Genomic DNA, 13,847 nt, shown 5'->3' on the forward strand with positions numbered 1-13,847 from the left:
GGAGTATGTGTAGTACAAAAGAAGCAAGAAAACAAATCCATAAATAAATAATTTCAAGTTCCCGTAACGTAACTAAAAGATTCTATAATATATATAGAAACAAAACTTGGCTCCAGATCAATAATTTATAATAATTCACAATGATATTTTGCACACGGGTACAACAAAATGCATGGCTACTATTCAATTATCATCTAAATTGTTTTATCATCCCTCTATTCAATGTTTTTTTTTTTTTTATAGTATTCACCGCTTGAAGACTAAGTTAATGTGTTGCACGAAAAGAGACAATTAAATTACGTACGTTACAAATTGTAGATAGAAGAAAACAATAACATTCCACTATTATTAGTGGTGTAAATCATAGACACGCACACGCATAGACTTAAATTAAAACATTTTTATTTTTAATTTTTCTGGACCAGGTTTATCGATAGGCCCAAGCCCATATATAATACTCTATCCCTAACCTCAAATAAGATGCACAGAGCATTTTACAAGAGAGTGCCTAGTTCATCAGGACGCGTCGTCTGATTCCGAGTCGCAGCTGACTAGTCCATCTTCAGAACCTTCCAACACGTCGTTCAGACCAACCTCGTGGTCCGAGTTGTCGTAATCTTCACTGTCACTGTCGCTGATTCTCTTCCGTTCGCTTGTCAAGATTTGTACACCACATTCAGTAATCTTGTAGTTGTCCAAAGGATTGTAGGCGCTGATTTGGAATACAAACAATGCGTCTCTTCTAACTTCATGCAAGACACCATTAAATACACACAGATGCTTCGTTCGGATTCCGGCGGAATGATTAGGGTGCTCTAAGGAAACTACTTCACTTCCAATATACCATCCCCTTTTGCATGTGACATTGCACCGTAGTTCAATTCGTCTTTCGTTTCTTTCGGATAGGGGCTGGTTAGGCGCAATCACCACGCAAGCCTTATACGTGGAGGACACAGAAGATGTAAGACAAATGTTCAGAGAGTTACCTCTGGCTCTGTGATTGAACTCACTAGGCACTACGCTTCCAGGGAACAACGCGTGCTTGGCAAGAGACCGTTGGATAATTACTCTCTGTGCTTCTTCACTAAGTTTGAAGCAGTTGCTGAAATTGAGCCGCGCTTCTAGAGTGTTTAAAGGGTAAGTACCAAGGTTGAAGCAGTTGCTGAGATTGAGCTGCACTACGGGAGTGTTTAAAGGGTAAGTTACTTTCTCCAGTGATTCACAATCCTCTGCAGTTAGGAACATGAGCGAAGCAGGAAGCTCTGGTAATAATTTCAGTTTCCGGCAGCGATATAGACGAAGGCTGTATAACTTTTGTAAACCTTTGATACAATCTGCAATCACCTCGATATCAGTAGAGCTTAGATCTAGTGTTTCCAGACTCGATGGTAGATGTGTTATGCTCTTGAGATCTCGACTGCCACTTAAATCAATATCCAAAAGTCGAGAGCAATGCCTAACTGATGCAGGCACTTCTTCTATCCCTGTCCTGACAAGACATAGGCTCTTAATGTTTGTAGAGAAATCTGGAAAAGTCTTCATTTGTGGACATCCAGTCATGTACACCCCCCTAAGAGATGCCAAGTTGATGTCATTTGGTATGACTTGAAGCCTTTCGCAGATATCCATATTTAAGATATCTAGTTTATGAAGATTCCTAATAGAAGATGGAAGCTCCGTCAAACTAAGGCAGTCACTTAGATCCAACATCTCCAAATTTGTTGCATATGAAAGATCTGGGAGTTCCTTCAACATATATGAACCTTTCAAATCTAACTTCTTCAGTTTTGTCAGCAGCTGAATGTAAAAAAATCCGCATAAGCTAGATAACATGAAATGAGAATTCTCTTATTCCATCCGAGTTTTATTCATTCCTTATTTGAATTTGATTTACAAAATTATTTGACTATGATAACTAACCTGAGTTCCTTGCCAGAGGTACTCGAGCCGGCTACTCTGCATATCGAGTTCGACTAGATTTTCCGCGCGGAATTTAAGAGGAAGACACTTACTTGGGTATGCATCCCAATGCAGTAACCTTAGGCGAGGTGGAAACTCCATGTCCTCTGGTATATCCATTCTATTATTATAGTACCCATAATGTCTTGTTTTGTACACACTTAGAAATCGAAGATTACACATTCTTCTTAGAGCTCTATTGCTTATACTCACTTCGTTAATTCCTGTTGTATCAAATGATATGCCAGACACAGCTCCAGTACCCTAAAACATGTTTAGTATATAAATAAACTGTTAGCAAAATAGGTAAGATTTGTTTGTCTTCACTTGAATTTTCTTAAGTGTAAGGAGCCAAGGAACTAACGAAAACCAAAAAAAAAAAAAAAAACTTACCGTATCATTTTCAAGAACATGACAGATCTCTTGAGCATCAATTAAGATCCGACGTTTCCAAGGCTCTTGTCTCTGATTGGCTTGTCTGCCCACTTGTTGTAGTAACTTATGCATTCTTATTCTCCCATCCGTAGCTATATATATGAGAGATTTGTTTACTAGGATGTTCAACTCGTGTTGGATATCTAAGTCATTGTCAGCGAGCATGGCTTTCACAAGATCACCATCTTCATTGTTGAAGAAGATTGCAATGTGAAGAAATAGAGATTGCTCATTCTCATGTAAGCTCTCATAACCGACTCTTAGTACTTCCTCGATATCTCGATCAATGATAGTTTCTAGCCTCCGCATTACAAATTCCCATTCTTCCTCATTCTTCCCTTGTAAAGATGAACCCACCACACGTAGACCCAACGGGAGCTTACCACAAAGCTCTGTTACCCTTAACAGCCTTCCAAAGCCATTATTTGGGTAGTTTTCAAGAAAAGCATATCTTTCTTGATATGATCTAAATGCATATCTACATAAGATCTCGATAGCCTCTGCATCAGAAGGAAACTTCACATCGTACGTATTGTTGATACCATGTCGCTTCAAAAGCTCTTTGTTTTCGGTTGTCACAATAATCCTACTTCCAGGACCAAACCAAGTGCTTTCATTAGCCAAAGCCTCTAATTGCTTGACATTATTCACATCATCAAGAATGATAAGCACTTTGACGTCGCATAGCCTCTCTTTTATCGCACCTAAATGGTAGATTTTAGTACCATCTTGGTTAAAAATCTTTGAAAGAAGTTGTTCTTGTAAGCGCAACTTCAAACCATACTCATCAAGACCAATGGGATGACTTCCCCTCAGGTTGTCCACAAAACAATTAAGCTGAAACCTATCACCGAGTAGACTATGTAGAGCTCTGGCAAGAGTACTTTTACCTATGCCTGCAGGACCAGCGATTGCAACCATCTTTACCCCATCATTATCTAAATCTAGCAAAGACTGAATTTTCCTCAAATGAGCCTCCATCCCCACCATGCCATCAAAATCCCTAGATGGTGTAACATTCAGTTTGTCTGAAACATCTCTTGCAATTTTCTCGATCATTTGGGCTTCATTATCCCTAGTGTAGTACGTAGAAGAAGAAAATAAAAACTGTTTCCATTAAATTGTCATAGAGATAACATTCGTATTTTGCCACAGCTAAATCTATTTCGAATCAAACATATTAATCCTTTAAATCATTATTTTGCCACAGATAACACTCTAACAAACATTAATTCTCTAAATCATTGTAATTTTATTATATAATTCCTCTTAGACAAACTACAATTTGTTGTGTTTTGATTGTCTTTTTGTTTTATGGATAACTAAGCAAAAATTAAATTTAAGTAATGACAAACCAGTTTAAGGAGTGTTCTCCGGCTATGTTGCCTACGTAGCTCAAAGCTTGGCTCCATTTTCTCCTGTCCTCCTCTGTTTTACGAGCACAAGTTTCATTGAAAGCGTTCCCGAAATCTCCAGTTTGTTTTCGCACATCAGATGGATCTACTCCGTAGAAGACAGTCATTACTATTTGTCCAATATCTTCCTTGCACTTCAAAATCTCCAACAACTCATCCAAACACCAACTAGAAGAAGCATAGTTTTTCGAGAGCACCACGATGGAGATTCTAGATTCGCTAATCGCTTGCGTGAGCGCAGGGCTAATGGTTTCGCCTCTTACGATTTTTTGATCATCGAACATCGTAATCCCGTTGTTGTTAAACTGTTTGCGAAAATGACTAAGAAAGCTTGTACGGACATCTAATCCGTGGAAGCTCGTGAAGACACGGTATCTCCAAGTACGAGGGGAAGAGGAAGAAGCCATGAGAGATAGTAGTAGCTAGAAAAGTTTACTCAAGATCAGATAGATATACAAAAATGTCTCTCTGGTGAGCCATATATGTAGGAGAAAAATGCAAAAGTATTCACTATTCGCCGTTTACTTTTAACTTTTGACTTTTGAGAAGGAGCGTACGAAGTTACAGTCCTCAAGAAATTATAAAAAAGTTGAGGAACCAATAGGTTAATCTTTCGTAGTGTTTCGAAATATCAGAAAGGGTGTATTATACGTAAACATATACTTGAAAAACTTAATATATTTTTGGAAACCCACAAAAGAAAAGGTTAATGAATCACGTACTGGGTGCATATACGTTCGTCAGTTTGATGTGTACGTGTATGAATGAGTCAACATGTGGGTCTTGAGAAGTTTTCCAACTTTATTTTACCATTAAGAGTCATTGAGAAAATTCTTGGTAATTTTTGAAAAACTCCAAAATTGACCATTAAATCACAATATCACAAACCATAAAACACCCAAACAGAAACAACAACAAAAGTAAAATCTTCTTAACTAAACCGGATCACAAAACCGAATCAATTGATCTAATTTCACATAAGTACGTATGTATGTCAACGTCCATGTGATGTGCGTATCAACATGAATGAGTCCAAAATGTGGGGTTTGAGTCAATTAAATTCACCATTAATGCATTTAACTACAGCTTTGAGAAAAGTCTTATTTAATTTTAATTCACCTTTATATTCTTCACATCAAAACAAAAATATTATTAATTATCTTTACGAATTTACGATCAAAACCCAAAGAAACGAATAAAATCTCCTTAAACCGGATAAATCACAACTAATCACAAAACAAATTTTGAATAAACCGATTGGTTAAATTAAGTCTCATGGTACAACTCATAACACTAACCTTCCATCTCCTCCTCCCCAAAACCTTAATCCTTCCTCTAACTTCAGCGACACTCCTCAGTTCCAAAAACCCTGATCTTAAATCCAATTCCAAACCCTTCCTATCCAATAACCGAAACGAACCGATCTCAACCACAACACCGGTTATTCTAACCGTCTTATGAGCTTCAACTCTTCTCCCTGGGATCGTAGCCTCTCCCACAACTCCATGATCAGCGTAGACAACACGTAACGAACTATCCTCGAACTCGAACGCGCCAAAGTTCGAGTTCCTGATGGAAATGTCGCTTACTAGCGTGGCGTTGAAGTAAGGGTTTGTTGAGTTACCTCCGGACCGAAGATCTCGAGTCGATACAGATCTTGTTTCGATCTCTGGTTTTGAAATACGGAGAAAGATCGAAGAGAGGATGAGACAAACTGCGAAGACGATTACGATTATAGTCAAGGAATAGACTAGACATTTCCCTGGTGGTTCCTCTGTTTTCCGACGCCAGATTCTTGGTTCGTTGTTCTGTTCCTCGTCGCTCCGGCCGTAGATCTCCGTCGGAGCTAACGTGATCCGATCTTCTTCTACCATTTTTTGTTTTGTTGTTTAGAGAGATCAGAGGAAGATGAAGAAGATGAAGAAGAGGAGAGGGAGAGTTACTTGTTAATGGAAGAGTGGGTGGTTTCTTTTTTGGCGGTTAAAAGAGGATTTTATGGAGGACACGTGTCGTGTTCCTGTTGAGTGAAGAGTCTTTCGCTTACGCGTTGGTTTGTTTTCTTTTGGGTTAAGTCTTTTTAGGAGGCTTTGAATGATCTCCATCTCCTCCCTCTCGTGTTGATTTATTTTATTTTATTCTTTGTTGTCTTTTCTCGCAATTATGGGAAAACTTTGAATTTGTGTTTTGAGTTTTCTCTTTTATCAATTTTGGGACAGTCTAACAAATAGTTGATTTTGTGTTTATATCAAGTATGGGTACGTGACACTTGACTTTATTTGTCTTCCTAGTCTTTTTGAATCCAAGTTCCAAACTAGAATTTGTAGAAAATTTCTTACTTCTAATTTGACGTTAACTAGTGGTGACTAGTGGGCTTTTGTACTATTTCGTATTTGTTTTACAATCGAGACTAATGTTATATGGTTGTTTGGTCTCAAGTCTTTTCGTTGTGTTTTTGTCTTAAAAAGGCTTCTAGTTCTAGAAACAAGGTCCAACTCCTGCTGAGTCCTTTACTGTAACAACAGAATTAGTTCATTTTCCCACATAAGACGACCACTGGACTCCATTTTTGTTAAATGGGTCATAGACTAAACTTTTTAATAAGTTTTGTGACCATGTATTCTATTGGGCCTTAACTATTTTGATCTTTTGATATGTGGGTGTAGTGGCCAAAATGGTTGATTAAACGAATTGATATTGTGTGCCATCATCAACAAATGGGTATTATAGCATTTACAAGAGTGAGTGCGTATGATTTAGTAACTTTTTAACGATCGGCAATGAATATATGGAAACGGTATACCACTTCTAATCTATCGTGAGTTGTGTGACTGATATAATAGCTGATGAGCTATGACTAGAACGGTTCAACACCTGAATGCTTTGTATTTTAAAGAGAGGAAACAAATAGAAACTTATCAAATATTATGCTTTGTACACCTTACGTTATGACAAAATATTTGTATTCCTCTTATTCTTTTCCCAATGATTCTAGAAACTATAGTCTCTCTTTCACCGACTCCACTAAGAATTTATTAAAAAAGAGCATAAAAAATCACTTAAAAATAGCAAAAAGAATCCCCCAAAGTGTCATCATCTTCCTAATCACATGGACCTTATCAAACCCCATTATTAGCTCTCTCTTCCCTGCAGCTGTATTGCACTTCCGATAACGACGTCGTATTACTGTCTCTTTCCCTCACCAAACCTCTCTCACCTCTTTTCTAGAATCTCTCCTCATCTCATTCTCTTGCTATACAAGAAATTGTAAGATTTTTTTTTACTATATGCTTCTATCCAACTCTTCCCTCTTTAATTTCTTCTGTCTCTTATATTTACACGTATGCCTCGGTGTATATGAAAAAAAAACCTAGAACGTGTGGATTTAAACGTTAACACACTCACTTTTGACAGTGTGTTAACGTTTAATCACTTTGAATTAATAGTGTGCTTCTATACTATAATAAGTGGCTAAATGTGAGATATTAAAGAATCTAGAGGGCTTTCATGGCTTCTTCTTCCTTCTTCTTGTCTTTTAGAAATGCTCCTTGTGAAACTCGAACTTTGTTGAACCTTTTTGGTTGAATGTGTTGCAGAGTTTGCTAAGCTCTTTCCCTAAAACCGGTACTCCGCAGTAAAACACTCCTGCAACAAAAATATAAAGTCACTTTAATCGAAACCTGGATCTTGATTGTGATAGAACTGACAATGAAACTTATTGCCCTCGGAATACGGATACAGAAAATAAAACTTATTGTCCACGGAACACGTATACAGAAAACGAAACTTATTGTGGGGACTAACGTGACTAGGTCTTGAGAGTGTTTACTTTTTGTGAAGATTAGAAATGTATGGAGGTTAGTAATGTTTGTTACCTATCCTTGCATTGCAATGCTTGGAACTTAGCTTAGTGAGAACCTTCTTCCAATTAGGTCTTGCAAAGTGTGTTCTAACCTGAAAATTTTTTTGAAGATTTTCAATGATTTGGAGTTGTGTGTGGGGGTTCATTTTTCCACAAATGATAGCTTTGGGACCGTTTTAGGAAATCAAAAGAATCACGACTTGTATTTTGGTCAGAAGAAGAAAGTTACGTACCCTAGTGCCAGAGACAATGTCGACTCCGTTCTTGGCATGATTAAGAGCTTGAACCATTGTAATGAGAGCAGAACGAGCATCACCTTCTTCGTACACACTCGTCAAATAGTTATGCATCTCTATCACACCCTGTTCCACAAAAAACTTTGATTTCTCAAAATTGAATCTTCTTGGGAAGATTTTGATTGTGTCAAGAAATGTTTTTGAGTTTGTTTTATACCCGTTGGTCAAGTTCTGCAACTTCGTTCATAACACCTTTGAACCAATCAAAAGAGCCTTGTTCTCTTGTGACCCAATAGAAGTAAGCATTTGTGGTTTTTAGTATTTTCTTTCGTCTTGGCGTATCACCGTTGCTTCCTGTGCTGTGTTCTGATGATCTACTAAAATCCGAGATCGAATCCTGAAGATGTATAAACATTTATCAAATTCACATCGCCTAAACTGTTTGCACAAAAGAGAAGAAGACAAGATTTTGTTTATTACCGCATGCTCTTCCATTTTGACAATGTTGTTAAGCAAATCTTTTAAGATACTGATAAATGGAGTCGCACCAATGCCAAGACCAACTAACAAGAGAACATCATATTTCCTATAGTCTTGAGCTGGTGCACCGTACGGTCCATCTATCAATAGCTTTGGCAAACTGAAACAACATTTACCTAAACATATCAGCATTTGGTTAATTTATAAGTGTTTGGTGTTTGTTTTTAGGTTATACCTTGTCTTTGTTGTTTCGTCAGCTCTAAGAAGTCCACTTTTACCAGCAACAGGTGGTTCACAAACTTCAGAGAACACTCTTTTGAGTTCTTGAGTCCAATCTCCAAGTTGTCTAATGTGAATGCTGAGATAATCATCTTCAGGTGCTGAAGTAATGGAGAATGGATGCCTAAAACGAAATACAAATTAGTAAAGAAATATTAGCAAATTAGTAACAAAAACAGTTTTTTTTAAGTAGCTTTGTTACCATTCGAATGGCGAAACTGCAGGACATTGAACAAACATGTATTGTCCGCTTTTGTAACGAAATTGTGTTGGTTTCGACATTTGTAGCGTCAGAACATTACCAGGATATATAGCAACCTAAACCAAAGAATCAGCAAAAGTTAGCTTTTTCTACAAGGCACATGAGTAAAAAACAGAGAAAACAGAGTCCTCTGTTTTGGTACCTTAAGAAGTCGAACGGAATAAGAACCAGAACGGAAGTATCTAAGTGTTCTTTCTCCACCATAGAGTAAAATAGGTACTGCAAGATACATCCATGTCTGCAAAAAAAAAAACAACATCTCAAAATCAATATCAAGATTTTATATGTACCAACAATTAAGGAGCTTAGAGTCATAGAGACTTACCGTGCGAACATACCAAGGCTTGGCGAAATAGAGGAAGATACCGTGAAGGATAAGCAAGATATAGACAATGACGAACAAATGATGAGAATACCAAAAGGCGTTAAAACCGGTAAGCCTATCAAATGGCTTAGGAAGCTTGACGAGGTTACGCCTAAACCATCTTGTTGCTAATGTGAATGAAATAATCATCAAAATGACCATTAAAATCCCTGTGATCCCTTCAGGACCCTTAACGAGGTCGAAGTATGTTGGCTGTTTTGTCTGGAAGTAATGAAACAGATAACGATTGTAATCGTATTCAGTGGCTTTAACAATTCTAGGGAAATCACAAACAAGATGGTCTCCAATGTGAAGGATCACTGCTACTACAATGGCTCCAGCAATTGTCTGCACATAACAATGTAAATAATGTAAACCTTAAAGAACATATGTATAAGGTTGTCTTTTTATTGCAAAGTTCAAAATTTGGTATAAAACTTTCCTAACCGAACCAAAGATTTCACATGCCTTATTTGGTTTATTCACTTTTCTTTTGTGGCAAAAAGAAGAAAGAAGTGAGAAATCGAAATAGGTAGCTGTGTAGCTGTCATGTCAACGTTCAAGTGCGTGCACAAAGAATAAGAGCCCCACAACATTCTCAGCTTTTTCGACAGCACATTGCGTTCGAAGAGGTTTTTGTATCCCATTCAATTTAGTATTATTGGTTTTGACTTCTATAGAAGAAGCACGAAAAGAAAGTTCCTATGGACCCCAAAATTTTTTGCTAAAGTAGAAATCAAAAGAAACAAACAAAAAGGTTTTTTAAAAAAAGCTCTCACTATACTAACCTTGTGGAAGTTGATGTTATCATCAAAAGGAACGAAGCAAGAGAGTCTCGTTGATCTAAGCCAAGTAATGGTGTTTCTGCAAACCGGGAAAAGTATTAGAGCCATGTTGAACTTAAGTGTCTCAGCTGCTCCTTTTGCTGTGAGTAGACAATAACCCATCACATGGAACGCATCTTTTTGCTTGTATTGGAAGAACTTCCACAAGAATAATCCAATCATGATCATGACCCATAAGGACAAAACCCATATCCTTTTCCAATTCTCTTGCATGCAATAGACGAAATCCGAACTCATTCGATGTATTCGACTCTTTTTTCTTAGCCCTTGAAGGTTTTGGCTCAATGCTTGGCTTGTATAGCTCAATGCTTGACTGTAATTTAGGTATGTGTCTTTTTGTAGAAGCAGAGTCTCTAGTTGCCATAGCTACACACACACACAAAAAAAGAGAAGAAAAATAGCATTAAAATCTATGAAATCTTTGCCTTAATAAATCATATATAAACACAAAATGCTGATGAGTTTTGATAACTATAATTCGTAGAAAATATAGAAGTCACATGTTTTGGTTTTTCTTTCAAACTCTATCTTCTATTTTAGCTAGCAGTCCAACTAGTTTATAACCTACTTCACCTACCATTCGAGCTACTGAATAGAAGAATCTATACTTTATCATGGACAACTATTCTAGGTGTCAGCAAAATGAGATAAGAGTAGGAAAAAAGCAAAACATATGAAATAATTTAATGCTATAGTAAAATTGATATATATATATATATATATAATTTTTTTTTTTGGTTAGTCTATACTATATAGTATATAATAAACCTGTGAGGTCATTATATAAAAGAACCTATTGAATTCTATTTATGGACGGCGGTGTAACATACTTTATTCCGTTTTGTGTAACGAAAAGTAATTGAAATTATTCTTGTGCAACAAAATATATTTATAAAATTCACATCATGCAAGCACGGAAACAAAGCATGTGATGATGGTGGAAGCAAAAAAAGAAAGAATTTCAAAGTTTTGTAAACAAACCTCAATGTAGCCAAGTCTTTCAGGATCTAACTCTTCCATAATCAAAGCTGCATATTCCTCTGCTTGTTCCTTCAATCTCGATAGCTTATTTGCAGATGCACTCAACATTATTATCTATAAAAAATATAGTCAAAGAGAGAAAAAAAAACACACACAAAATGTTAAGTTAAACCATCTCTATTGTATTTTATGTCACCGTCAAATTTATATAAGATTATATTTAAAACAAGTTGATTATTTAGTCAAAACCAAATTAAAAAAATAAACAAACATATATTTCAACAGAAATGACAACTTAGTTTATGTAGATAAGAATCTAAACGAACATGGGTTAAAAAAATTTAAAAAATCAAGACAAGAAAATTCGCATTTTGGTTCTTTGGATTTATTTTTTATAATAATCTTAGATGGAGTGGTTAGTATATCAGCATTTCATGAGATTTAAGGTCACCAAATCCTCGCCTAACTTTGATTATAAATAAATAAACACTATTTTGACTACCAGTCTCATTACTATTTTATTTTTACAAATTTAACCAAAAATTCATACTGATAATTAAGGCTAATTGCATTAAATTTACCTCCTTTACTTCTTCTTCTGTAATTCTCCCATCTTCATTCTTGTCCACTCTGTAAATTCCAAACAAATAAAAAAAAGAGAGATTAATATATAATAGATCGTAAACAATATTGTATTAACTATCTTGAATGAAAAGTCAAAGGTTTTATACTTAAAATTAAAACATACGCATCGTCAGGGAACAATCATTTCTGCACACATGCAAAATAACTACACTGTTTAATTATCATTATCATCATAATTAAGAAGACTGATCTGGAAGACGCTGAATATATGGGATCGTTATATACATATAGTAAAATCATTATAACAAGCTTTTTCGGATAATCATTAGTATTAGTATAGTAATTAAAATTAATAATGAAGTTTAAAGTAAAACTTTTTTTTTGGGTTGATGTTACGTACATGTCGAAGAAGATCTGGAGACGAGAATCAAAGCTTTCGTCGTTGATTTGTGACCAATACTCATAAAGCTCATCGTGATTGATCTTTTCAACTTTTAATCTTCTTCTTCTACTTAATGCATCGAACAGTTCCAATGCAAACTCCTTTGAATCTTTCATTCCTATCAACAACAAGAAACAAGAAAACAAAATCAAGATTTGGATTCACAATCTTGAGAGCTTTAAGAGTTGGGAAATTAGGAACGAACCTATGCATTGAGCGAAGTCAGAACGATAGATGAAACCGTTCTTTTCGAGTTTATCGAAATTGGTCTGAACATCGTTCCAACCATCAACGTTCTTCTGCTTGTTGCTTATGAATCTCAAGCCACGAAGAGCTCTTTGTGCACTAGACCGAGTCCGATCTAACTGAGCTCTTTGTTTCCGCAACGCTCTTGCTTCTAAAGCCGAGTTCACCAAACCACCACCACCGTTGTTGTTGGTGGTTAGAGTGCCTGAGAAAGAACGAGACCACGAGAACCGTTTCAGCTCATGAGACAGCTGTTTCGCCTTAGCAACAGCTTCCGCCTTAAGCTCCTGCGAGAACTGACGTAACCGGCTCGAAGAGGTACGTTTCATCGTCGGAGATCTCGAGATCGAAACCGGAGTCATTGTTCCTACGGAGGTTTCGTCGGAGATCATATCGGCGACATTAATGGCCGTTGCTGGCTCGACGCTGCGGAGAACGATCGTGTCGTCGTCTTGGAGATCGATGGTGACTTCGACGAACTCTTCGCCGCCGTTGGAGTATTCAGTTCCGGGTGAAGTTGACGCACTTCCGACGGCGGTGGTTCTTCCGGCGGAGACTGAATCAAAAGACCAACGGCGACGATCGTTCTTGGAGAACGGCCTCATAGATCCAAGAATGGTGAAAAAAGGTTCAAAGTGTTGGGTGAAGAATGGAGATTGTTGGAAGCATATACACGTAGCAGCATATATATATGTGTGTGTGTATAGGTAGGTGGAATCTTTGAAGAGAGGAGAGAGATCAAACGCGTCGTGGCTCAGTGGGAAAAGCCATTTTTCACGCGCTGTGAAGCTCTCTTGCTTTATAGAACAAGATGAAAGAGAGAGAGAGAGAGAAGAGACCAACGATGATGGAGAGGATTGAACCGGACTTGGCACAACACTAAAATTTTTTAAAATATATATTTTAGCTTATAATAGTTTACGAGTAATACTATTGGATTTTTCTTTTTGTTTATTACACTTTGTTTTTGTTTTTGTTGAGATTAGAGAGTATGTATGTGTGTGTTAGTCAGTCTTTTCAATTATGAGATCATAAATTTTACTTTAAAAGCATAGTCAAAAAACTGAGAGCACATAATTTGAAAATTTTCTCTATATACACATATACAATAGGGGGAGCATTGAACCGGACTGGGGAAGAAGTTGACGTGTAAAATATATATATATTTCACTTTATAATAGTAATATTATCGATTTTTTTAAAAAAAAATTGAAAGTGAATTTTCTCTTTTCTGTATGTATGGACACGTAGAGTAATATTATAGGCATTCTATTTATTGGAGTGTTTTATTAGATAATGCTATGCTATCGATCGAATCGTTTCACTTATAGTATAGTTTGCTCTTCGATAATTAAAATTTTAAAATATGGAACAGTATACTAAACAACTTGGATTTTTGAGTTTATTTATTTATTCAAAAATTATTTGATGTGTGTTATATACTCTTTCTTAAATATAA

At 36.4% G+C, this 13,847-nt stretch overlaps 3 protein-coding genes across 5 annotated transcripts; all 3 read right to left on the bottom strand.

The window, feature by feature from the left end:
• Positions 1-414: 414 nt before the first annotated feature.
• Positions 415-4,224, bottom strand: LOC111832035 (disease resistance protein RML1A). 3 transcript variants are annotated; one of them, XM_023788195.1, is made up of 5 exons: positions 3,750-4,219; positions 2,937-3,469; positions 2,353-2,849; positions 1,921-2,223; positions 415-1,797 (listed from the first exon to the last, which is right to left on the bottom strand). In XM_023788195.1, the coding sequence occupies exons 1-5, from the start codon at positions 4,214-4,216 to the stop codon at positions 517-519; spliced, it is 3,081 nt and encodes a 1,026-aa protein (XP_023643963.1). In that variant the 5' UTR covers positions 4,217-4,219; the 3' UTR covers positions 415-516. The 3 variants fall into 3 exon arrangements, with proteins under 3 accessions (XP_023643963.1, XP_023643961.1, XP_023643962.1); XM_023788193.1 differs by having other exon boundaries at positions 415-1,145; positions 1,200-1,797; positions 2,353-3,469; positions 3,750-4,216; XM_023788194.1 differs by having other exon boundaries at positions 2,353-3,469; positions 3,750-4,224.
• A 732-nt stretch (positions 4,225-4,956) lies between these two features.
• On the bottom strand, positions 4,957-5,902 carry LOC17896192 (late embryogenesis abundant protein At1g64065). The gene has a single exon (XM_006300308.2). The coding sequence runs from the start codon at positions 5,681-5,683 to the stop codon at positions 5,036-5,038; it is 648 nt and encodes a 215-aa protein (XP_006300370.1). The 5' UTR covers positions 5,684-5,902; the 3' UTR covers positions 4,957-5,035.
• Positions 5,903-6,712: 810 nt separating this feature from the next.
• LOC17894263 (respiratory burst oxidase homolog protein F) lies at positions 6,713-13,156 on the bottom strand. The gene is made up of 14 exons (XM_006301223.2): positions 12,348-13,156; positions 12,101-12,260; positions 11,697-11,745; positions 11,116-11,229; positions 10,078-10,500; positions 9,251-9,637; positions 9,068-9,163; positions 8,866-8,981; positions 8,620-8,787; positions 8,385-8,544; positions 8,122-8,301; positions 7,902-8,030; positions 7,682-7,760; positions 6,713-7,451 (listed from the first exon to the last, which is right to left on the bottom strand). The coding sequence occupies exons 1-14, from the start codon at positions 12,991-12,993 to the stop codon at positions 7,342-7,344; spliced, it is 2,817 nt and encodes a 938-aa protein (XP_006301285.1). The 5' UTR covers positions 12,994-13,156; the 3' UTR covers positions 6,713-7,341.
• Positions 13,157-13,847: the final 691 nt, after the last annotated feature.

The sequence above is a fragment of the Capsella rubella genome, unplaced genomic scaffold, assembly GCF_000375325.1.
Source record: "Capsella rubella cultivar Monte Gargano unplaced genomic scaffold, Caprub1_0 scaffold_2, whole genome shotgun sequence".
Lineage (NCBI taxonomy): Eukaryota > Viridiplantae > Streptophyta > Magnoliopsida > Brassicales > Brassicaceae > Capsella > Capsella rubella.

Bases quoted from the DNA above. Each gene is read 5' to 3' on its own strand.
- LOC17896192 (XM_006300308.2), bottom strand. From the start codon at position 5,683: ATGGTAGAAGAAGATCGGATCACGTTAGCTCCGACGGAGATCTACGGC.
- LOC111832035 (XM_023788194.1), bottom strand. From the start codon at position 4,216: ATGGCTTCTTCCTCTTCCCCTCGTACTTGGAGATACCGTGTCTTCACG. The intron at 3,470-3,749 runs GTTTGTCATTAC...GTACTACACTAG, and splicing joins GGAGAACACTCCTTAAACTG to GGATAATGAAGCCCAAATGA. The intron at 1,798-1,920 runs GTTAGTTATCAT...TTTTACATTCAG, and splicing joins ACCTCTGGCAAGGAACTCAG to CTGCTGACAAAACTGAAGAA.
- LOC17894263 (XM_006301223.2), bottom strand. From the start codon at position 12,993: ATGAGGCCGTTCTCCAAGAACGATCGTCGCCGTTGGTCTTTTGATTCA. The intron at 11,230-11,696 runs GTAAATTTAATG...TATTTTTTATAG, and splicing joins CAGAAGAAGAAGTAAAGGAG to ATAATAATGTTGAGTGCATC. The intron at 8,788-8,865 runs GTAACAAAGCTA...ATTTCGTTTTAG, and splicing joins GCAGTTTCGCCATTCGAATG to GCATCCATTCTCCATTACTT.